The sequence below is a fragment of the Phyllobates terribilis genome, unplaced genomic scaffold (assembly GCF_046119375.1).
Source record: "Phyllobates terribilis strain yellow unplaced genomic scaffold, ASM4611937v1 Scaffold_35__1_contigs__length_13245226, whole genome shotgun sequence".
Lineage (NCBI taxonomy): Eukaryota > Metazoa > Chordata > Amphibia > Anura > Dendrobatidae > Phyllobates > Phyllobates terribilis.
Window position 1 is genome coordinate 705,177 of NW_027362795.1, and position 24,397 is coordinate 729,573.

At 41.8% G+C, this 24,397-nt stretch overlaps 1 protein-coding gene across 1 annotated transcript; it reads left to right on the forward strand.

Annotated features, from left to right (window-relative positions):
- The first annotated feature begins 1,611 nt into the window (after positions 1 to 1,611).
- Positions 1,612 to 21,599, forward strand: LOC141182575 (oocyte zinc finger protein XlCOF7.1-like). Its single transcript, XM_073660728.1, has 7 exons — positions 1,612 to 1,676; positions 15,965 to 16,159; positions 16,289 to 16,393; positions 16,477 to 16,600; positions 16,684 to 16,778; positions 16,965 to 17,055; positions 20,435 to 21,599. Exons 2-7 carry the CDS (start codon positions 16,088 to 16,090, stop codon positions 21,481 to 21,483), a joined length of 1,536 nt encoding a protein of 511 aa, XP_073516829.1. The 5' UTR covers positions 1,612 to 1,676; positions 15,965 to 16,087; the 3' UTR covers positions 21,484 to 21,599.
- The last annotated feature ends 2,798 nt before the right edge of the window (positions 21,600 to 24,397 follow it).

Consider the following 24,397-nt stretch of genomic DNA (forward strand, 5'->3'; position numbering starts at 1 on the left):
CTTTCCAGGATGCATCGGAAACCATCAGACGATAAAATGACCCGGGAATGAAACTTCCTGAACAGAAAAAAAACATTTCTCAATTTCATCAAACAAAGAAAGAATTCTCCCTCAATCTTTGAAATATTACACGGATATGTTCCTGGTGAGAATCCAAATCAGGAGAGAAAATTCTATATCATCAAGATAAATCACAAGAAATCTCCCAAAGTAATCAGAGAAATATCATTCAGAGAGTTGTGAAATCCTGTTGGTGCATTGGAGAATCCAAATGGGAGGACGAGATTATCGAATAAACCCTCAGACGTTAAAGACGCCGATTCCCACTCATCACCTGTCATGGTGCAAATCAAATTGTAATAAGCCCCTCATCTCCGCTCCGTACACCTCGTACACACGCGGCTCCGCTCCGTACACCTCGTACACACGCGGCTCCGCTCCGTACACCTCGTACACACGCGGCTCCGCTCCGTACACCTCGTACACGCGCGGCTCCGCTCCGTACACCTCGTACACGCGCGGCTCCGCTCCGTACACCTCGTACACGTGCGGCTCCGCTCCGTACACCTCGTACACGCGCGGCTCCGCTCCGTACACCTCGTACACGCGCGGCTCTGCTCCGTACACCTCGTACACACACGGCTCCGCTCCGTACACCTCGTACACACGCGGCTCCGCTCCGTACACACGGCTCCGCTCCGTACACCTTGTACACACGCGGCTCTGCTCCGTACACCTCGTACATACGCGGCTCTGCTCCGTACACCTCGTACACACACGTCTCTGCTCCGTACGCCTCGTACACGCGCGGCTCTGCTCCGTACACCTCGTACACATGCGGCTCTGCTCCGTACACCTCGTACACACGCGGCTCTGCTCCGTACACCTCGTACACATGCGGCTCCGCTCCGTACACCTCGTACACACGCGGCTCTGCTCCGTACACCTCGTACACACACAGCTCCGCTCCGTACACCTCGTACACACGCGGCTCCGCACCGTACACCTCGTACACACACGGCTCTGCTCCGTACACCTCGTACACACGCGGCTCTGCTCCGTACGCCTCGTACACACGCGGCTCTGCTCCGTACACCTCGTACACACACGGCTCTGCTCCGTACACCTCGTACACACGCGGCTCTGCTCCGTACGCCTCGTACACACGCGGCTCTGCTCCGTACACCTCGTACACACGCGGCTCTGCTCCGTACACCTCGTACACACACGGCTCTGCTCCGTACACCTCGTACACGCGCGGCTCTGCTCCGTACACCTCGTACACACGCGGCTCCGCACCGTACACCTCGTACACACACGGCTCTGCTCCGTACACCTCGTACACACGCGGCTCTGCTCCGTACGCCTCGTACACACGCGGCTCTGCTCCGTACACCTCGTACACACACGGCTCTGCTCCGTACACCTCGTACACACGCGGCTCTGCTCCGTACACCTCGTACACACGCGGCTCTGCTACATCCACACTGTAAACCCCTCCTGACCCCACACATAAACTTCAGCTCATCCAGCACCATGACAACCAGCACAGCAGAGTCCTGCATCCACTGAGGCCCCTGATCATGTGACCCCTGACTCCTCCCCTCCTGTGACCTCATCACAGGTCCTGTGCGCACAGAGCAGCCATATATGTGGTGGCGGCTCTGCAGGTGGAGGTATGTGGAGACCCCATTACTGGGGCAGGGGGCATTAACCCCTTCAGCACGGAGACTCTTTTGGGGTCTTGTGTTGCCCCTTTATAAGAATCATAAGGTTTTTGTTCTGTTTCCTGTAATAGATACATACGACCCAACTATGGAGACAGGAAGGGAGGAAACGTATTGTTCTCATAGTACAGGACCCCTTTACTGGCCCCACAGTGTAATGCCCCATTATGCCCCTTATGCAGGATGTATGATGCCCCCCACATAGTGTAATGCCCCCATTATGCCCCTTATGCAGGATGTATGATGCCCCCACACAGTGTAATGCCCCCATTATGCCCCTTATGCAGGATGTATGATGCCCCCCACATAGTGTAATGCCCCCATTATGCCCCTTATGCAGGATGTATGATGCCCCCACACAGTGTAATGCCCCCATTATGCCCCTTATGCAGTATGTATGATGCCCCCACACAGTGTAATGCCCCCATTATGCCCCTTATGCAGGATGTATGATGCCCCCCACACAGTGTAATGCCCCCATTATGCCCCTTATGCAGGATGTATGATGCCCCACACAGTGTAATGCCCCCATTATGCCCCTTATGCAGGATGTATGATGCCCCCACACAGTGTAATGCCCCCATTATGCCCCTTATGCAGGATGTATGATGCCCCCACACAGTGTAATGACCCCATTATGCCCCTTATGCAGGATGTATGATGCCCCCCACAGTGTAATGCCCCATTATGCCCCTTATGCAGTATGTATGATGCCCCCACACAGTGTAATGCTTCCATTATGCCCCTTATGCAGGATGTATGATGCCCACCACACAGTGTAATGCCCCCATTATGCCCCTTATGCAGGATGTATGATGCCCCCACACAGTGTAATGCCCCAATTATGCCCCTTATACAGGATGTATGATGCCCCCACACAGTGTAATGCCCCCATTATGCTCCTTATGCAGTATGTATGAAGCCCCCACACAGTATAATGTTCCCCCAGTAGCGCCTGAGGTCCTGTAGTTGGAATAATCCCTCTGGAGTTGGTTTTCCCTTTGCCTGCTCCCCTACATGTAGACCCTCGAGCATGTATACATGCATGTAGGGGAGCAGGCCTTACTAGATATCGAGGCTTTGTACAGTAATATACCGCATGAGGATGGTATCAGAGGAGTAAGACATTTCTTGAAATCGAGATCAATAGAGTGTAGCAGACATAATGACTTCATGGAGGATCTTCTAAAATTCGCTATTACTCATAACTTCTTTCTTTTTGACAGGAAGTACTTCCACCATCTCAGGGGTACTGCGATGGGGAGCCACTGTGCACCCTCACATGCTAAAGTATTCCTGAGCTGGTAGGAGGAAACTACAATATTCAGGGATGATCATAAGTGGTGGCATCCATATATTGGGGTATGATATAGATATATTGACTACATTTTTATCATCTGGTCAGAGACGAGTGAGCAATCTTTTGAATTTGTCAGAGAACTCAATATCCATAGAGTGGGCCTGAGATTTATATCAGAGTTTAATTATTACCAGCTGCCTTTCCTAATCAAGAAGGATTGCAATGGGACCCTAGGAACACTCATCTATCATAAACCTTCAAGCACTAATAAACTATTGAAGTGGGATAGCCACCACCCCATCCTCATAAAAAGAAGAATACCCAAGGGCCAGTTTTTACGGTTGGGTACTGCTCTAATGTCACAGATTTTAATATACAGGCTATAGACCTGAACATCAGATTCAGGGAAAAAGGGTACTCATGGTACATTTTGGATTCCACATCATCGTTTGCAGAAAAATGGGAGAGACAGACACTCCTCCATCCCTAACCTAGAGACCAAGAAAAAGATTGGACAACACGAGTAAGAAAAACTTACGACAATCAGAGTGACTGTATCTTTCATATCCTCAGAAAACACTGGGATATACTTGTGGCTGATCCGGACCTGAGGGTCCTGTGGGATCTACTCCCACAATAACTTTCAGAAACGGTCAGACAATTAGGGACCATTTAGTGCATAGTTACTGTCAGGGAAATATTGAGAAAGTATTAACAATTTCTCTCTGTCCCTGAAACCCCTCTTCATCCCTCCCTTATCCACCATTTGTCACCAGAGGAGAGCTGAAACTCCAGCTGTTGGTATGCAAAAAACAGTACAAGAAGTTCAGTAGCCTATTCTACTTAACATACAAATGCATCTCCTCTTAGCACAGACCTGGGATAGATTGACACCTTCCAGCATAGGGGCAGAGATGGAAGGAAAGAGGAAATGACTCGTTTAGGCTCAAAAGGGGTTTAACAAAGACTGCAGAATCTTCGAAATAACTAAAGTTTCATAATTCTCAAAATGAAGGGACCCATATTTTTAGTGACAGGGTCAGCTTGGGAATGATATGGATATTTTCCTGTCTCTGTAGGTCACTCTGGGGGGCTGTGGCGCAAAAGTCCCAAAATAACAGATCGCAGCTATACCGTGTGAGGTCTCTTGAGAATGGTAAAATCATAACGGAAAAAAATGTATCACTTTCGGGCCTCTACGATCAACCCACAATAAGTTATCTCAAAAAACAGATATCTAATAAAGATATGAAGGCTGGAGACCAGCCCCCGTAATGTCATCCCAGGGGGTGTGTGGGCCGGTCTTTCACTTCAGCATAAAAGAATCTGCTGAGGTTGGAGTAGTATTCATTGCGGGAGTATATATTTATTATAGCAACGGATCTTGCTCGATAACAGTCAAATCAAGCTTAGTGTCTCCCCTTCACCTATATTGAATTGTCTCAGCGATCATTATAGTAAGTCTTCTTTAATCCTGTTTATTTTGTGTAACTACTTATGTATTGTATTGTCCACTTTTGTAAAATCTTGTATATTTTTCATAATACTGCCTCCCTTTTGGATTAAATATAAAATGTAATAATTCTTTTTCTTTTTTGCTGTAATTGTTCCCTCCCCCGAAGCCATACGCTATCAGAACGCAGGCGTCCGCCCAGGCCTGTATTATATTTCAAATCTGGACGGCGGTGGCAACAATTTATATTAACCCCTTGAAAGCCTGAGGCGTATTAGAACGCCCCAGGCCATCACCCCCGGTCCAGTTAGGGCTCCGGCTGTGAGCCTGCATTCAACCGAGCACATGTCAGCTGATTCTTAAAGCCCATCGGTGACCCCAGTGGTTGTCATGTAATTATCACTATGAGAGCCACCTAGTGGTCGGCGCTCATAGCACAGGAGCATTTCTGCTACATAGAGGTGATCTGCTCATCACCTCTATGTAGCAAAGGCGATCGGACAGTTGCTGCTTCTAGTCTCCTATGGAGACTATAGACGCAAGCAAAAAGTGTAAAAAAAAAGTTTTTAAAAATATTAAAAAAACATAAAAGTTTAAATCACCTCCCTTTCGCCCCAATCAAAATAAAATAATAAAAAAAACAACCCACATACACATATTTGGTATTGCCGTGTTCAGAATCGCCCGATCTATCAATATAAAAAAAGAATTGATCCGAACGGGAAACGGCATAACGAGAAAAAAATTCTAAACGCCAGAATTACTTTTTTTGGTCGCCGCAACATTGCAATAAAATGCAATAACGGGCGATGAAAACATCAGAGCTACTCCAAAATGGTACTAATAAAAACGTCAGCTTGGTGCGCAAAAAATAAACCCTCACCCGGCACCAGATCCCGAAAAATGGAGACACTACAAGTCTTGGAAAATGGTGCCTTTTTTTTTTTTTTAGCAAACTTTGGATTTTTTTTCACCACTTAAAAAAAAAAGAACCTATACATGTTTGGTGTCTACGAACTTGTAATGACCTGGAGAATAAGAAGGGCAGGTCAGTTTTAGCATTCAGTGAACGTGGTAAAAAAAAAAAAAAAAAACATCTGTGGTATTGCACTTTTTTTGCAATTTCATTGCATTTGGATTTTTTTCCTGTTTTCCCGTACACGATATGGTAAAACCAGTAATGTCGTTCAAAAGTACAACTCATCCCGCAAAAAATAAGCCCTCACATGACCATATTAAAAATAAAAACGCTATGGCTCTGGGAACAAGGGAAGCTAAAAGCGAAAATGCAAAAACGGAAAATCCCAGGGTTAATTGGGCTATCGTGAAGCTGACAGTGACCGTACGGGGGCGTAGACACACATTCCATGCGTTGGAATCTGGAGGTGTGATGCCATACGCTCACTGGTCGCTTGCCGATACCTACGTAGTGGGTAGTCGGGATCGTGTGCTCGCCACTCCCTGACGAAATCCAGACATAGTAACGGCAACGGTGAGATATTGTGTGATCTCCCCGGTGTCGTCACTGTGGAACCCTGACAATTTCTATAAAAAACCTGCACCCAAGGGGACTTGGCTAGATAGAGGAATCTACGATTTCTTTAGATTTGCAGAACATTGTCCATTTAATTGGATGAGACCATGTAAATCTTTCTTGAGTTCCTCCATGCTTAAAATCTTTTTCTAGTGGGATTATTCCAACTGTAAATCCTCAGGACTAGTATATATGATCACACCTGCCCCTAGATTATGTAGGCAAGATCAAGAGGGAGTCTGGGAGGATTGTGGGGGGGCATTTGGGCAGTATACGCCATGGTTGGGACACCCCATTAGCGAGATATATGAACAGTGTACATTGAGATCAAACTGGAGACATCTCCTTTTGTATCATTGAGATGGTTAAACCCAATGTGAGAGGTGGTGATCACAATAGATGTATCCTCAAAAAAGAAAGTAAGTGGGTTGTTAGACTGGATTCACAAGCCCCTAAGGGACTCAATGAGCAAATTTCTTATGCCTGTTTTGTGTGAATACAGACCCATCCTGGATTATATTTTTAGATTGTATACTCTACCCATTGCTACTCAGTTCCCTGTGAATGGGATTCACATATTATTGTACTTCATCGAGATATCTGAGCTTCTATATCAGAATTATTACTTAGCAATTATTCCACATATACTATTTATTAATTAACAAGTGTGGTGATCCTTGTGTATCTCTAATTGTGCAATAGAGGTCAAATTTGACCATTTAGGAATATACTGTGGGCCATCATCCCATATCTTATGAAGTGATAAAGTAGATCTACTTGCCTATTGCATGATGGGAGGATGTGCAATACTTGTTTTTAGTCTCCCATGACGCTGATCTCAGAGATAGAAAAATCTTATGTTGGTGTAATGCAATCCAAAACCATTATGCGCTCCGGTGTGGAACACATGCTTCTGGACATGCACAATCGCAGATAGGAGACTGTGATGCACTCCGGCGTGGAACGCACATGTCCCGGCACGTTTGTGCTTTCTGCCTGCCTGTCTCCGTTGTTTTGTGCTGGATTTTGGGGAATACTTGAGAATTTATTTTTGTTCCATCTGTCTTTAATTAATCCATCAGATAAGTCCTCAGAGAATTATAATTAGAGGAACCCATGGACACATTAGGATTTGTGAAGCTGACCTCCGCTCTCCTCTATTTCCTTTGAATTTATTGTGTGACTTGTATTTCAAAACAGTAGCTCTTGGTTTGTTTCACTTCCATGTGTAAATTGAATTTGACTCGTAGTCTTTGATATCTCTTTCAAACTTAGTTTTTTTGATGTCTGAGATCCATCCTCCAGACTTTGTAAATTCTTTTGCATATTTTGTTTGATTTTTGTATCCAAAAAGACTTCTACACTTGGCGGAAAACTTTCAACTAGTTATTTTCAAGAAACAAATATCAAACGCTATGTGACTTGGTTATCCTTGGTTAGGTTTTTTTTTTTATTTAGATTGTGAGCCCCAATGGGGACAGCGATGATAATGTATGTAAAGCTCTGCGGAATATGTTGGCGCTATATAAAAATAAAGAATATATATATATATATATATATATATATATATATATATATATATTATAATGTGGACATATACCCTGTAAAGCATGCAACTATGTTAACCGCTTCCCGACAGCCCACTGTACATAAATGTCCGCGCTGCCTGGGCTCTGTGCAGCGCAGACGTTTAAAAACGGTGGGTGGTCTCGCAGCGCTCAGGACCCCCAGGGTCCTGCAAGCGCTGCGAGAGCGGTGCAGAGCGTTAGCTCTGACAGGGAACATCATCGGGACCTGATTGGATCAGGTCCCAGTGATGTTAACCCTTTGCTGCCTTCTATATGCCGCGATCTATCGTGATCGCGGCATATAGAAGACAGCAGGAGGAGAGGGGGTGGTATACTTACCTCTCCGAAGACCCCTGATACCTTTCAGGACCTTGGGTTGCTATGGCAGCTGGAGGTCACATGACAGCCTCCAGCTCTACCATATATGGTGTCCTGCCAGTGTCAGCCTACAGCTGAAGCCTGGCAGGACACACTGACTGTGTGAAGATCTCATGTAATGTAATATATGTCTATTACATTACATGAGATCAGCGATCAGAAAAATAAAAATTAATGTCCCATACAGGGACTAAGTAAAACTGTAAAAAAAAGTTTAAAAAAAATGTTTTGAAACTGTTAAAAAAAAATACAAAATAAATTAAAATAAATAAAATATTAAACCGATAAATCCGTATATTTATGCAAAAATAAAAAAAGTATACATATTTGGTATCGCCGCGTCCGAAACAACCCGAGCTATAAAACTGTCACACTAATTAACTCCTTCTGTGCACACCGTAATAAAAATAAATAAAAAATGGAGGAAAAAACTATGCTTTTTCCTCATATCGCCAAACAAAAAGTGGAAAAAAATGCGATCAAAAAGCAAAATGGAAATAAAAATGGTACCGTTGAAAACGTCATCTTGTTCCGCAAAAAAAAGAGCGGTATGGCGGCTTATCAGCCGAAAAATAAAAAAGTTATAGCGCTCAGAATAAAGCAATGCAAAAAAATTTTTTTTCTATAAAATTGTTTTATTGTGTAAAAGCGCCAAAACATAAAAAAAATATACAGTAAATGTAATATCGCTCTAAACGTACCGACCCGAAGAATAACGCTGCCTGATCACTTTCACCACATGCAGAACGGCATACAAAAAAACCCTCAAAAAACAATTCCTTAATTGTTGGTTTTTGTTAATTTTACCTCCCAAAAAACGGAATAGAAAGCGATCAAAAAATGTCACGTACCCAAAAATGGTACCAATAAAAATGTCAACTCGTCCCGCAAAAAACAAGCCGTCACATGACTCTGTCGGCCGAAATATGGAAAAATTATAGCTCTCAAAATATGGTGGTGCAAAAACTAGATTTTGCAAAAAAAAAGCGTCTTAGTGTGTGACAGCTGTCAGTCATAAAAACCCGATATAAATCTGGTATCTCTGTAATCGCACCGACCTGAAGAATAAAGTAATCTAATCAGTTATATCACACGAGGAACGGCGTAAAAAAATAAATAAAACCAATTCTTCACCTGCTACTGATTTGTTTATTATGTCTCCCAAAGATCGCAGTAAGGCTCTGCTCACATTTATCCTGCGCTCTGCGCTGAGCACTTACGCCAGAGTTTCCGTGTAAATCTCTGAAATACGTGACTCAGACGGAACCCATGACGGAAGATTCCCTGTAATGAGGCAGATATAGGCCACTGTGAATGCCGTCTGGCCTGTGATCCCACGGTGTCATTTGTTTTAGGCGTGCATAAAAGTGCGGTTGGCCACAGTTTTGTGCACTTCTGAAAAAAAGGACACCGCTAAACAGAGGCCAGACGGAGTCCAGAGCAACTCTGCTGCCTCATTACAGTGAATGGATCCTGCAGGGGTTTCATCTGAATTACATCACTTTGAAATTTAGATGGAAACCCCGATGTAAGTGCTCAGCCTAGAGCGCCGGATGTTACGTAAAATGTTCCCAATAAAAGCTTCCGCTCAGTCCTCAAAAAAAGCTAGTCCCCACTCAGGTCCGTCATCTGTTAAAAATATAAGGGACTTCCAAGTTACTGGTAGCAGAAAGGCTCTGGAAAAGCGAAATGGCCCTTGCCCCCCCAAAAGAAATTCAGAAAATTTTGTGCTCCCAAATCCAAATGCCTATTCTACAATAATTTGTTCTCCAAATGTCAAATAGCACTCCGTCCCCCCCAGATCTCGCCGTATGGTTGAGCGGTACGATGCAGCCACATATGGGGTATTGCCACTTTTAGAAGAAATTGTGTGACTCATTTCGGCACCATTTTTACCCATTGCCCTGTGTGAAAATGTAAAATCTGAGGGTAAAACATTTTTTTGTGGTAAAAATATAATTATGCTTTTTTCACTGCCCAATGGTATAAATGTAAAAATTAAAAAATACTCACTACTTCCCTAGATGAATTCCTTGAGAGGTGTAGTTTACATAATGGGGTCACTTGTGGGGGTTCCTGCAGTTTCAGCATGTCAGCGACTCTTCAAATGTGACATGGTGTCTGCAACCTATCCCAGCCAACATAGCGCTCCTTTCTCTTCCGAACCCTGCCGTACACCAAAGCAGTGGTTTTCCCCCACATATGGGGTATCTGCGTACTCAGGAGAAATTGCACAACAAATTTCATTGTGAAATTTATCCTGTTACCCTTATGATAATACAAAATTAGGGAATGAAAAACATTTTTTGTGGGAAAAATGTGAAAATTTTATTTTTATGGCTCAATATTATAAACTTCTGTGAAGCACCTGGGGGTGCAAGGTGCTCACCACACATCTAGATAAGTTCCCTAAGGGGTCTAGTTTCCAAAATGATGTCACTTGTGGGGGGTTTCCACTGTTTAGGCACATTAGGGGCCCCCCAAATGCAACATGGCGTCCGCTAATTATTCAAACAAATTTTACATTCAAAAAGTCAAATGGCGCTCCTTCCCTTTCGAACCCTGCCGTGCGCCCAAACAGTGGTTTGCCTCCACATATGGGGTATCAGCGTGTTCAGGAGAAATTGCACAACAAACTTCATGGTGCAATTTATACTATTACCCTTATGATAATGCAAAATTAACGGATGAAAAACGTTTTTGTGGGAAAAATGTGAAAATTTTATTTTTACAGCTCAATATTATAAACTTCTGTGAAGCACCTTGGGGTTCAAGGTGCTCACCACACATCTAGATAAGTTCCCTAAGGGGTCTAGTTTCCAAAATGGTGTCACTTGTGGGGGGTTTCCACTGTTTAGGAACATCAGGGGCTCCCCAAATGCAACATGGCGTCCTCTAATTATTCAAACAAATTTTACATTCAAATGGCGCTCCTTCCCTTCCGAACCCTGCCGTGCGCCCAAACAGTGGTTTTCCCTCACATATGGGGTATCATCGCGCTCAAGAGAAATTGCACAAAAAATTTTGGGGTCCATTTTTTCCTGTTACCCCTGTGAAAATAAAAAAAATTGGGTCTAAAGTAACATTTTTGTGAAAAAAGTTAAATGTTAATTTTTTTCTTCCACATTCCAAAAATTCCTGTGAAGCACCTGAAGGGTTTAATAAAGTTATTGAATGTGGTTTTGAGCACCTTGAGGGGTGCAGTTTTTAGAATGATGTCACTTTTGGGTATTTTCTGTCATAAAGACCCCTCAAAGTGACTTCAAATATGATGTGGTCCCTAAAAAAATGTTTTTGTAAATTTTGTTGGAAAAATGAGAAATCGCTGGTCAACTTTTAACCCTTATAGCTCCCTAACAAAAAAAATTTTGGTTCCAAAATTGTGCTGATGTAAAGTAAACATGTGGGAAATGTTATTATTAACTATTTTGTGTGACATATCTCTCTGATTTAAGGGCATGAAAATTCAAAGTTTGAAAATTGCAAAATTTTCACCAAATTTCCGATTTTTTCACAAATAAACGCAAGTGATATCGAAGAAATTTTACCACTATGCTGAAGTACAATATGTCACGAAAAAACAGTCTCAGAATCAGGGGGATCCGTTGAAGCGTTCCAGAGTAATTACCTCATAAAGTGACAGTGGTCAGAATTGAAAAAATTGGCCCAGTCACGAAGGCAAAAACAGGCTCTGGTGCGAAGTGGTTAATAAAACCAACACATTTGAAGAAAACCTAACAGGACTACAATTTTCAATACACAATTTCATCAATTGTAACACTATAGGGGTCATCTACTAAATAGAGTGTATAGAGAGTTAACTACAATATGTGGGATGGATGTCAGATCCGCTATAAACATGTATTAGAAGACATTTATCTGACGCAATCAATCCCACAACATTAAACCTGTCTGTGGTTTCAAGACGCTTTTCACAAAAACATAAAGGGGATATCAGACCCTTCAGATATTAGGAATAGAAAAGGTTTATAAACCATTAAGAGGTGGAGATATGAAAAGAAAAATCTTAAATAGAAAGTCATATTGGATATTTAGATTACACACTAGAGCCCCACAGGGAATGAACATCAGACAGGATTAATATTACAGTACAATTAATTGTATTTGTTTTTGATTTCCAGTGATTTTATTGAATGTCTCATGCATGAGTTGTATTTGTGTATTCTCTTTTACTTCCATACAATACAGGGTTAAATTGTCTGAGAAGAGCTCAGTAATCAATGGACACCCAGGAAAGGGAAGGATATAAAAGTATCACAGAGACTCGCATGTTGTAAATAATGAATAAGCATTGGTTTCATATGCGGGCACTTGGTGGTATGCCATCACAACAGTTTTATGAACTCACAATAAGGCTATGTGCCCACGTAGCAGATTTGATCCAGAGCGTTTTTGCCTCTCTATGGCAGAAAAAAACGCATGCAGATTTACATGCTTTTTTTCTGCCAGAGAGAAGCATTTTTTCAGCGTTTTCGCATGCGTTTTTTCAAGCAGTTTTCCAAGCGATTTTGAGCATCTCTTGGAAAGTGCTTGACAAGTTGGTCACACTATATAAATCCCTGCAACCGGCATGGATTTATATATTGTGACCAAGTAATAGTTAAAAAAAAGAATAAGAATGATAAAAAAAAAAAGATTATACTCACCTTCCGATGTCTTCCTGGTGTCATCTCTGCTGCGTCCGGTCTCTTGCAATGCTCGCGCTGTTGTGAAGGACCTGCGGTGACATCATTGAGTCATGTGATGGGTCACATGACTCAGTGACGTCATGGCAGGTCCTTCACAACAGCGCAAGCATTGCAAGAGACCGGACGGCGTGGACAAAACACCGGGATGACATCGGAAGGTGAGTATAATCTTTATTTTTTGTATTAAATTCTTTTATTTACAGATTCTATGGTACCTGAGTCTGGAGGAGAGTCTTCTGTCCTCCAGGCCTGGGTACCATCCGCACATTAGAATGCGTCAATTACGCAAGTACAGATGCAGTCTTGCGGTATTGACGCGTTCTAATGCAAGTCAATGGCGGCGATTACGCTGCGTGTCCGCAAAATTAATGGACATGCTGCGTATTTTTGAGCGCAGCATAAACGCTGCGGAAAAATACGCAGCATGGGCATTGAAAGTGCGGATTTGCATTGGAGACCATGGGGGAAGGTTTACCAAGTGTTTCCCAAGCGTTTACGCTGCGGAAATTCCGCAGCATAAACGCTTGAAAAACACATCGTGGGCACACAGCCTTAATGTGAGGTTTTAACAATATAGACAATGCTGGAGAATCCATCTCTCCTCCTTGCTCTACTTGAACCTTGAAATATCCCTGACCAGGGCGGCTCCATGCGGTGATCTTCAGACAAAGTGCATTGAATAAACAGTGAGCTGACCTCCCTCTCCATTTTCCCATTACATGCATGTTTTCCCTATAGTGATGAATATTTATTTTTGCTAAAACTGTGATATTTTCACTTTAAAACTTTTTTAAACCTTTTTTATAAACTTTTTTTAAACAGCTCTCCTTAGTGCGATCATACAACACAGAAGCCTCTGATCGCTCCGGTGATGCACTGTACTACTGTAGTGCCGTGTATTATCCCTGCCTGTGCAATAGTAACGTCCCCATACACATGAGATAAGTGTTGACTGATCGGTCATTTGGCAGACGGCTATCTCTCCCGACTCCCCCATACACACAAATATTCCAGCTTTTCTGTGGTCTGTATGAGAGAGTCGCCTCCAGACTCCTCTAGCGGAGGATTATCTACAGGAAGAACAAACATTTTAGCCTCTGAAATTCAGGATCACAGATCCTTCTCTGCCCTGACATTATCTGTTGGGAGGCCCCCAAATACATTATATAGTCAACCAAACCCCCCGAAATCAGTGCTTTCATGCAGCTTTAGTCTAATGTGTCTGGGGGCGTTAAAAGGTAACTTATTGAATGCTGCCTCTGGCCCGGCCTAATAGACTTTCGTACATTGCAGGCCCAAACACCATTATTAGGCATTTAAGTATCATAGTAACTAGGCAGCCCCATACTATTGAGTACTTGAGGGAGGAAGGTCATTCAGCCGAACTCTGTCAAACCTTCTTAGATGCCATGTTTGCTTTTTGCAGGAGCAAGTGGTTAAACTGCCAGGGATTTTATTGCAGCCGCACCCATGCCATCCCTGCGGTGTACATCTATGTTCTGGTGCTCAAAAGAATTCATATAAGAACAAACACAAATGTTTAACATGTTAAAAAATGACAATGTGTCTTCTGCTTTTTGCATGTTTTTTTTTCTACAAGAATTGTTGGTGACAGTTTTCTTTTGAAACTTTTTAATATCTGCTTTTTTCTGTTTTTTTTTTCTTGTAATATAGGAAAGCCTAAGGCCAGAAGTAAACCCCATAATACACTATACATGTAGACTTCAGTATCAAATCATTTCTGTCTGCGGTGTGTGTGCAAACAAAACAGCTTTTATAAAAGCCTCAAACTTCTGTGTGTGAATCAGACATGAGATCTAACTTGATAGAAGATTACAGTCCGGGGAAGACGAGAAACATTCATATAGATGGCCAGTGGTGCAGTAGTCAGTGACGGACTCTGGCCAAATATGGTTTTAGATCCGTATTAGAAGATGTTGCCTCATCATGACGTAGTTATTTCTCATGTCACTTGTAATGAATATCTCCTGCAGTATTGCTAATTCCAATTCCATTGTCGGAAAATGGGACGAGAATTAGCGTTATGGAAGGTGTCATGAACTCACAAAGAGATGACACCGGGGAGATTACATAATCTCTCACCGTTGTCGTCACTCTGTGGGGATATGTGTATATGCCCCCGTACGGTCACTGTCAGCTTCACGATAACCCAATTATTATTGTTCGCTGCCACCACCGTCCAGATTTGAAATATAATACAGGCCTGGTCGGACGCCTGCGTTCTGGTAGGGTATATGGCTTCGGGGGAGGGAACGATTACAGAGCAAAAGAAACAGGACTATTACATTTTATATTTAATCCAAAAGGAAGGCAGTGTTATGAAAAATATACAAGGATTTTACAAAGGGGACAATACAGTACAGAATATACAGTTACACAATATAAACAGGATTAAAGAAGACTTACGTAATAGATCGCAGAGACAATTCCGTTTAGCTGGAGGGGGGCGCCCCACTTATTGATTTGACGGTTATCGAACAAGATCCGTTTATTATAGTCTCTATACCCCCCTGGCAATGAATACTCATCCATCCTCCTTGGATTCTTTTATGCCTAAGGGGAGACCTGCCCACACAGCACCTGGGATGACATTAAGGGGGCTGGCTCTACCATTTTTTCCGTTATGAATTTACCTTCCTTTAGAGACCACACATGACATAGTTGTTGTCTGTTATTTTGTTACTTTTGCACCCCAGCTACCTGGAGGGACTCACAGCTACGATAAAATAAGCATATTGTTCCTTGGCTGACCCTGCCACTAAAAACATGGGTCCCATTATTAGCGGAGTTATAGAACTTACAATATTTCATATTTCGTATCAGCTCCGGACATCCTGAAGTTTGTGTTAAACCCCTTTGAAGCCTAAATGAGTTTTCCTTCAATCTCTGCCCCTGCTGGAAGGTGTCAACCTATCCCAGGTCTGTGCTAAGGGGAGATGCATTCCTATGTTAAGTGGGTCAGTAGCACCTTTTGTGCTGCATTTGTCTACAAGTGACTTCTGCTGTGTGTGTTAAATTGCATGGAAACAGTTGGTTTGGTCCAAATGGTGGATAAGGAAGAGGTGAGAGAGAAGAGGGGTTTGGGAGAAATTGTTAATATTTTCTCAATATTTCCCTGACGGTGAGTCTATGAGAAACGTATTCAGCTGCAGACTCCGAGGAAGAAACTGCTTGTTGTCTGTGGCCTTAGGTTTTATTACTAGATGTAAAGAAAAAACAAAATACTGTCAAATAATAAATCTCCTTATATGTTTCCCCTCGTTATCTCCAATAGTTGTATTATTGCACAGGATTTTTATGATGTTCCATCGGCTTATCTTCTCATTCATGTCTCTACAATACCGGATCCTCTCAGTGCAGATCTTCTATATAACAAAATTTTCCTGATTTACCTGATATGGACAGGGAAAAGATGGCGGAGAGGATATTCCACCTCACCCTAGAGATCCTCTTCCGGATTACTGGAGAGGTGAGAGATTCTGATGACGTCACATTACATCAATCTTATCTATAGGAATAACAGACGGACAGAACTGGAGAGGTGAGGACTCTGGAAATGTCTGTAGTGAGATTTATTAATGTTTCTCTCCATAACCAGCGATTAATCACGGGGCCTCCACCTTACCTCCTGATACATGAGGACATCAATGACCAGAAGATCCTAGAACTTGCCTACAAGATGATTGAGCTTCTGACTGGAGAGGTGACACTGCTGGGAATTCTGGGACATTATACAGTAACGCTATGGAGGAATCGGGGGGATGACGGTATCATTGTATGTGTCAGGTTCCTATAAGATGTCAGGATGTCGCCGTCTATTTCTCCATGGAGGAGTGGGAGTATTTAGAAGGACACAAAGATCTGTACAGGGACTTCATGATGGAGGTTCCCAAGCCCCTCACATCACCAGGTAATAGACAGGACTAAATACACACAACCTATAATTATCTGTATGTAAAGAATGAATTCAGCCCCTGTATGTGTTTCCTCCAGATATATCCAGTAAGAGGACAACACCAGAGAGATGTCCCCATCCTCTTCTTCCACAGGACTGTAAACAAGATCCCAATGTTCCTCAGGATCATCAGGTAGATGGAGAGAAGGTGTCATGAGATCTCCCCTATGATGTGTAGACAGCTGTAAAGGTCTTGTTTTATCCACCAGTATTATATGTTTTATACTTGTGTAATGAGAACGGTGGAGATGGCAGGATTAGAGCTGATCATAGATGGGACTTCTCCATCTGTCTGTGACTTTTATAATATTTGTTTCAGGGTGAAGATCTGACCCATATTAATGCTACGGAGACATATGTGAGGGGTGATGAGCGGTGTAAAGAGGAGATTCCTACATATGACTACCCAGGTGAGTAGTAATCACTAAATGCAGAGAAGTCACAGATTCTTCTCAGTCACCGGCTGTGGCTGCTTTATCGGTGGTGTAGTCTGGCCGTATAGCAATCGTGCGATCACCATTTTGCCACTAGACCACAACATTCTCCTCCGTCCGAAAATGTTCAATTTACTTTGGGAAATTGTGAAAGACCTTTTCTATACAACTTACAACCTGAAGGAATCACCTACCCCCTGGGATTAGGAGACGCTGACCGTTACCTGCCCAGGTCTGTAAACTACAAAGCCAAATGACAGTGTACGTAGAATGTGCTGACAAGTGAGAAAATCACTTGAAGAAAAATATTTTGATTGGCCTGTAAGAGAAAGCGGAGAGTAATGATGGTGTTGGCTTCCTAGATCCCTGATATCTTATTGGATGAATCTACCTTCTCTCCCTTCTGTGCTGCTGAATGTTCTCATATGGTCCCTACAAGACCAGGTCCAGTCTTTCCAGACTTTTTTGATCGACAACATTAAATGTGCAGTGAGGCCAAGTGTGAATTTCTGTACAATAACAACAGAGTTTCCCTTTATCCTGATTTTTCAATATCTTTTAAAACCAACTAACTTCAAACAGGATTGTGATAAACTACATAAAAAACATTACACCTGTGCCATGATATATCTCTAAGCTGTGCGTGGCTGATGGCTGTAATATACATTTATTCACGCCTGCAGGAGATGTGTTGGCTCCAGCCCTGGTTTCATGGAGTCACTCCGCGTCATAAATTCCATTATGTTTTCGATCCTAAGAAATTCAGATTACTGCACAATCTCTCCTGAAATGGGGGCGATAATACTTTCTCTACTCTTCTGCTCAGGACTCATAGTAGCTCCAATGGTCCAACATAAATGAGTGTGACTCCAGTTTAGTGTTGGATTTCTCCCTTCATGCATATGTAGTAGTTGGGGATGTTACATGTTTTTATATTCTTTCTTTTTTTACAAGTTCATTCTGTATGATAGTTTCAATGCGGTGGGATCGGCCGGCCTCACTTATGTGACGCTGTAACTCCCTGGTAGTCTTTCAAAAAGAAGGTCTCCATTGCCTCTTCCAAATGCTCGAGATCTAAATTTAAGACCCCTCAGCTCTGCAGTATTATAAAAAGTTCTCTTTGAAGGTCTAATATTTCTTCTTGACACTCATCTGACAGAAAATATTGTCCCTTACGATAGTTTAGATTGCCAAGAGCCACAGAGCCCAATACTCTAATTACCCCAGAGAGGTTTCACCACTAGTTACTCATTTATTACTGATGAAGACTGTTGAGTTTGATCATTTCAGTCGATGTTTTATTGTGTATAGTCACAGTTTTTGACTTCAGTAATCCTCTGATTTAACCTCTTCAGGCACCCAGTTTTCTGTTCCTAATCAGGGCCATTTTTCAAATCTGACGTTTGTCACTTTACGTGGTGATAACTTTGAAATTCTTCACAAAGGATAATAGGAAACAAATGGACCTTACAAATTATTTTTCAACTTCTTTTGAATGTGACAATACCCTATATATGGTTGTACACTACTGTCTGGGCACATGGCAGGTTAAGAAGGGAAGGAGCGACATTTAGCTATTAGGAATGCAGATTTTGCTGGAATAGTTCCCAGACACAATGTATTGGGGGCACTGTTTATGGTCACCTGGAAGCTCGAAAGATGGCCACCACGAACAGGCTTGCCTTATCTACCCCATTTATAGATTTCAAAAATTACTTTGCTCATCACCCTTTAACCCCTCTACATGGTTCTGGACTAACACAGAGATCCCTAGGCTTGGGCCACGGTGTTACCTGCTGTTCTGTGGAGTGAGATAGGAAGAAGAATAGTCAGATAGCCGGGTCAGAACCAGGAGGACAGAGAAAATACTAAATCAGAAGACACAAGAGTAGTAAGTAAACGGGCCGAGGTCACAACAGGAAACAAATACACAAGCCGGGAGCTGAGCACAGAGGACTGAACCAGAGGAGAACAAGGCTGTATCTGGCAGCTCCCGGTAATATGCTCCGAGCTTTAGTAGGGTGCGGTGCTTTCCAAATGGCTGAAGCAGGGAGCAGATTACTTCAGCTGGACAGCACACACACCCATACTGCCAGACTGGATGGTACTACTGGTCCCAGGCTCCCTAATCTTAGTGGCAGCGCAGAGCCTGCGCCACCCAGAGCTTCTGGTTCTAACGTCTCTTCCATCACAAGTGCCGCCTGCGGAATGAATAAGGCTTCTCCTGGTGACAGAAGGAGACGTCACACAAGTCGAAGCAGGAGGAGAAGTAGATGTCCCAGAGGAGATGGTACACACCTTTTGCAGAAGCCCTAATATAACAAAATGGCAGAAAACCAGAGCAGTAGAAATCCCCATAAAGTGACTCCATTTTGGAAATTATAACCCTCAGTGAATTAATCTATAGGAGAAGTGACTATTATGACTTCACAGTCACTTTCCAAAAATTAGCACACGGTGGATGATGGAGAGTGAAAATTGCAAATATGCCATTTTATTACCCAACACATAGTGTCCAGATTGTGCTCCAGGAGACACACACCATCAATTAAGTGGGTTCTTCTCACTATAGGAATGCCAAATACATGGATGCTAAATGTGGTTTGGGCACACTGCAAGGCTCAGAAGCGAGGGGGAGATCTGACTTTGGGAGAGCGGATATTGCTGGATTGGTTTATGGAAGCCATGTTGATTCTCAAGAGCCTTTGAGCCACTAATAATGTGGAAACCTCTGTTTTTCCATTGACAGATGATGGACTTGAGTGGGGACTTGTTTTTTGTGAGATGAGTAGAAGTTTTTATTGGTGTCATTTTTGCCTACATAACATTTTTTGATGGCCTCTTATTCCATATTTTGGAGGCAGAATGAACAAACAGTTGGACACCACGCTCTACTGGTTCATCCTATGAGGTTTTCTATTAGACTGTGAACTGTCATTCTGTCAATAACTTGCCATTCCTACAGGCATTTTAAGTACAATTATCACAAGAATCCCATAGAAAAATAAATAAAGATTGCATGCCACTTCTAAATCAATCTAAACAAACACATCTCTGGGCTACATGCTATTCCAGGAAAATGAAGATATATATGCTCAAGTTTAAAAATCTATTTTATTAGACACAAATCGAAAAAATAGAGGAATATTGAAAATATTTTAAATATTCCTCTATTTTTTAGATTTGTGTCTAATAAAATAGATTTTTAAACTTGAGCATATATCTCTTCATTTCCCTGGATTAGCATGTAGCCCAGGGATGTGTTTGTTTAGACATTTTAAGTAGAAATCTTCAAAAATATAAATTTCAGGGACATTTTATTCAAAATTAATAATTGTGTTTTTTTTCTTGGTAGATGACTGTACCAGGAGATCAGATGGACAGGAGATTTTTAAATCTGACGATCTTGAGATCCCACAAGATACAATTGAAGTGAATGCCATTACTCCAGATATACCATCATCCCTTCACAGCAAACATCAATCATCTGATCCTATGAAACAGGTCCTATCTTCTGATTCATTACCGACTACTAAGGAAAATCAAAATAAAATAAGCATTAATAAACGAACTGCTCCTAAAGCAAAGAAATCTTTTTCACGTTCAGAAAATGGAAATAGTTTTACCCTTGAAAAGTCTATTCTTAAACATCAAAAAATACACACAGCGGACAATAGATTGTTTTGTTCCAAATGTGGAAAATGTTTTAACCAGAAATCAGTTTTTGTTGATCACCAGAGAACCCACACAGGAGAGAAGCCTTTTTCATGTTCAGAATGTGGGAAATGTTTTAAACGGAAAGCGCATCTTGATAACCACCAGAGAATTCACACAGGGGAAAAGCCCTTTTCCTGTTCAGAATGTGGGAAATGTTTTAACCAGAAATCAGCTTTGGTTAACCACCAGAGAACCCACATAAGGAAGAAGCCTTTTTCATGTTCAGAATGTGAGAAATGTTTTAACCAGAAAGCGCATCTTGATAGCCACCAGAGAACCCACACAGGGGAGAAGCCCTTTTCCTGTTCAGAATGTGGGAAATGTTTTTACCAGAAATCAGCTTTAGTTAAGCACCACAGAACCCACACAGGGAAGAAGCCTTTTTCATGTTCAGAATGTGAGAAATGTTTTAACCAGAAAGCGTATCTTAAAAACCACCAGAGAACCCACATAGGGGAGAAGCCTTTTTCATGTTCAGAATGTGGGAAATGTTTTAACCGGAAAGCGCATCTTGATAGCCACCAGAGAACCCACACAGGGGAAAAGCCCTTTTCCTGTTCAGAATGTGGGAAATGTTTTAATCGTAAAATGATTCTTGATAGACACAAGAGAACTCACACAGGGGAGAGGCCTTTTTCTTGTTCAGAATGTGGGAAATGTGACTTTCAAGAATCATTCTATGATTAAAACAAGAGAACCCACACAGGGGAGAAGCCCTTTTCCTGTTCAAAATGTGGGAAATGTTTTACAAGGAAATCAGGTTTGATTAAGCACCAGAGAACCCACACAGGGGAGAAGCCCTTTTCCTGTTCAGAATGTGGGAAATGTTTTAATCGTAAAATGATTCTTGATAGTCACAAGAGAACCCACACAGGGGAGAAGCCCTTTTCCTGTTCAGAATGTGGGAAATGTTTTAACCAAAAATCAGTTTTGGTTGCGCACCAGAGAACCCACACAGGGGAGAAGCCTTTTTTATGTTCAGAATGTGGGAAATGTTTTAATCATAAATCACATCTTAATAAACACCAGAGAACTCACACAGGGGAGAAGCCTTTTTCATGTTCAGAATGTAGAAAGTGTTTTACAGACAAATCATCTCTTGTTACACATCAGAGAACTCACACAGGGGAGAGGCCTTTTTCTTGTTCAGAATGTGGGAAATGTGACTTTCAAGAATCATTCTATGATTAAAACAAGAGAACCCACACAGGGGAGAAGCCCTTTTCCTGTTCAGAATGTGGGAAATGTTTTAATCGTAAAATGATTCTTGATAGTCACAAGAGAACCCACACAGGGGAGAAGCCCTTTTCCTGTTCAGAATGTGGGAAATGTTTTAACCAAAAATCAGTTTTGGTTGCGCACCAGAGAACCCACACAGGGGAGAAGCCTTTTTCATGTTCAGAATGTGGGAAATGTTTTAATCATAAATCACATCTTAATAAACACCAGAGAACTCACACAGGGGAGAAGCCTTTTTCATGTTCAGAATGTAGAAAGTATTTTACAGACAAATCATCTCTTGTTACACATCAAAGAACTCACACAGGGGAGAAGCCTTTTTCATGTTCAGAATGTGGGAAATGTTTTAACCAGAAATCAGCTTTGATTAAGCACCAGAGAACTCACACAGGGGAGAAGCCTTTTTCCTATTCTTCTTTTTTTTAATGCAAGAAATTTTTATTGAGATTTTTTCATTAGTTTTTTTTTTTTTTTACAAAACAAGAAATCAGTACATAGAAATAATAAAATAACATACCATAGGGATCACATACATGCATCTCTCCTATATATCCTTTCAGCTTGCCCATTACCGTCTGATAACTTTCAGTTACTATTTCTTACAATTAACATTCCACATTCTTGATATCTTTTATATAACCTTAATATTGTAATAAACATTATAATCCTATACACATATAGGTGTGCTATATTACCCATACCACATGTATATTGGAATTCCTTAACATTACAATGAAACATTAGACCTCACCAATACCCCCCTTCTCCCATAAGTCAATGTCTCTCCAACAATAACCCCCTTGATGGCATTCCAGGTGTATCCAACCATAAGCCCCATATTTTCTCTAATTTATTCATTCAGTTTTGTTTTTTATATACCCCTTTTTGTAATCTGATAATATTATTTACCTTATTTTTGCATTCACTAATTTCTGGAGGTGAGGGGTTAATCCATTTGGATGCAATATGTTTCCTAGTTTTAAATAAAATACGTGAAATCCCTATTGAAATTGGGTCAAATTCCATATCATCCTCTAATATACCTAATAGGCATTTTTTGGGGTCTGGTTGAATATCTATTTTATATACCCTCTTTATAATAGACAGAACTCCTTTCCAGTAGTTACCTAACTCCCGGCATTCCCATAGCGGATGTAATAGGCCCGCAGCATCCATTTTACATCTTGGACGTTCAGCAGCAGTCCGGTATCCTATGTTACATAGGAATCTAGGCGTCTTATATTTCCTGTGTATTAATATGATCTGGGAAAATCTCTGAGCCTCATTTACAGATAATTGGGGTACCAGTTCTAATACCGCTCTCCATTGATCCTCAGAAATTGGACCTATATCTTCCATCCATTTTTGTCTAGCTGGAGAAGGAAATATTTTTAAATAATTATCAAGAAGGATTCAGTAAATATCAGAAATACGACCCTTAGTATTTCCCTTCTCTAATACCAGCTTAACAAAAGTATTATTTTCTACCCAAAAGGGCGTCCATCTTGATTGTGCATTAAATGAATGCCGAAACTGTAGATATTTATACAATTGTTTATTTGTCAACCCAAATCCCCCCTTTAATTGATCAAAGGACTTAAGTATCCCTTCAGACAATGTTTTATATCGTATATACAGTACAGACCAAAAGTTTGGACACACCTTCTCATTAAAAGATTTTTCTGTTTTTTCATAACTATGACAATTGTACATTCACACTGAAAGCATCAAAACTATGAATTAACACGTGGAATTATATACTTAACAAAAAAGTGTGAAACAACTGAACATATGTCTTATATTCTAGGTTCTTCAAAGTAGCCACCTTTTGCTTTGGTGACAGCTTTGCACACTCTTGGCATTCTCTTGATGAGCTTCAAGAGGTAGTCACCGGAAATGGTCTTCCAACAATCTTGAAGGAGTTCCCAGAGATGCTTAGCACTTGTTGGCCCTTTTGCCTTCACTCTGCGGTCCAGCTCACCCCAAACCATCTTGATTTGGTTCAGGTCTGGTGACTGTGGAGACCAGGTCATCTGGCGTAGCCCCCCATCACTCTCCTTCTTGGTCAAATAGCCCTTACACAGCCTGGAGGTGTGTTTGGGGTCATTGTCCTGTTGAAAAATTAATGATGGTCCAACTAAACGCAAAACGGATGGAATAGCATGCCGCTGTAAGATGCTGTGGTAGCCATGCTGGTTCAGTATGCCTTCAATTTTGAATAAATCCCCAACAGTGTCACCAGCAAAGCACCATCACACCTCCTCCTCCATGCTTCACGGTGGGAACCAGGCATGTAGATTCCATCCGTTCACCTTTTCTGCATCGCACAAAGACACCGTGGTTGGAACCAAAGATCTCAAAT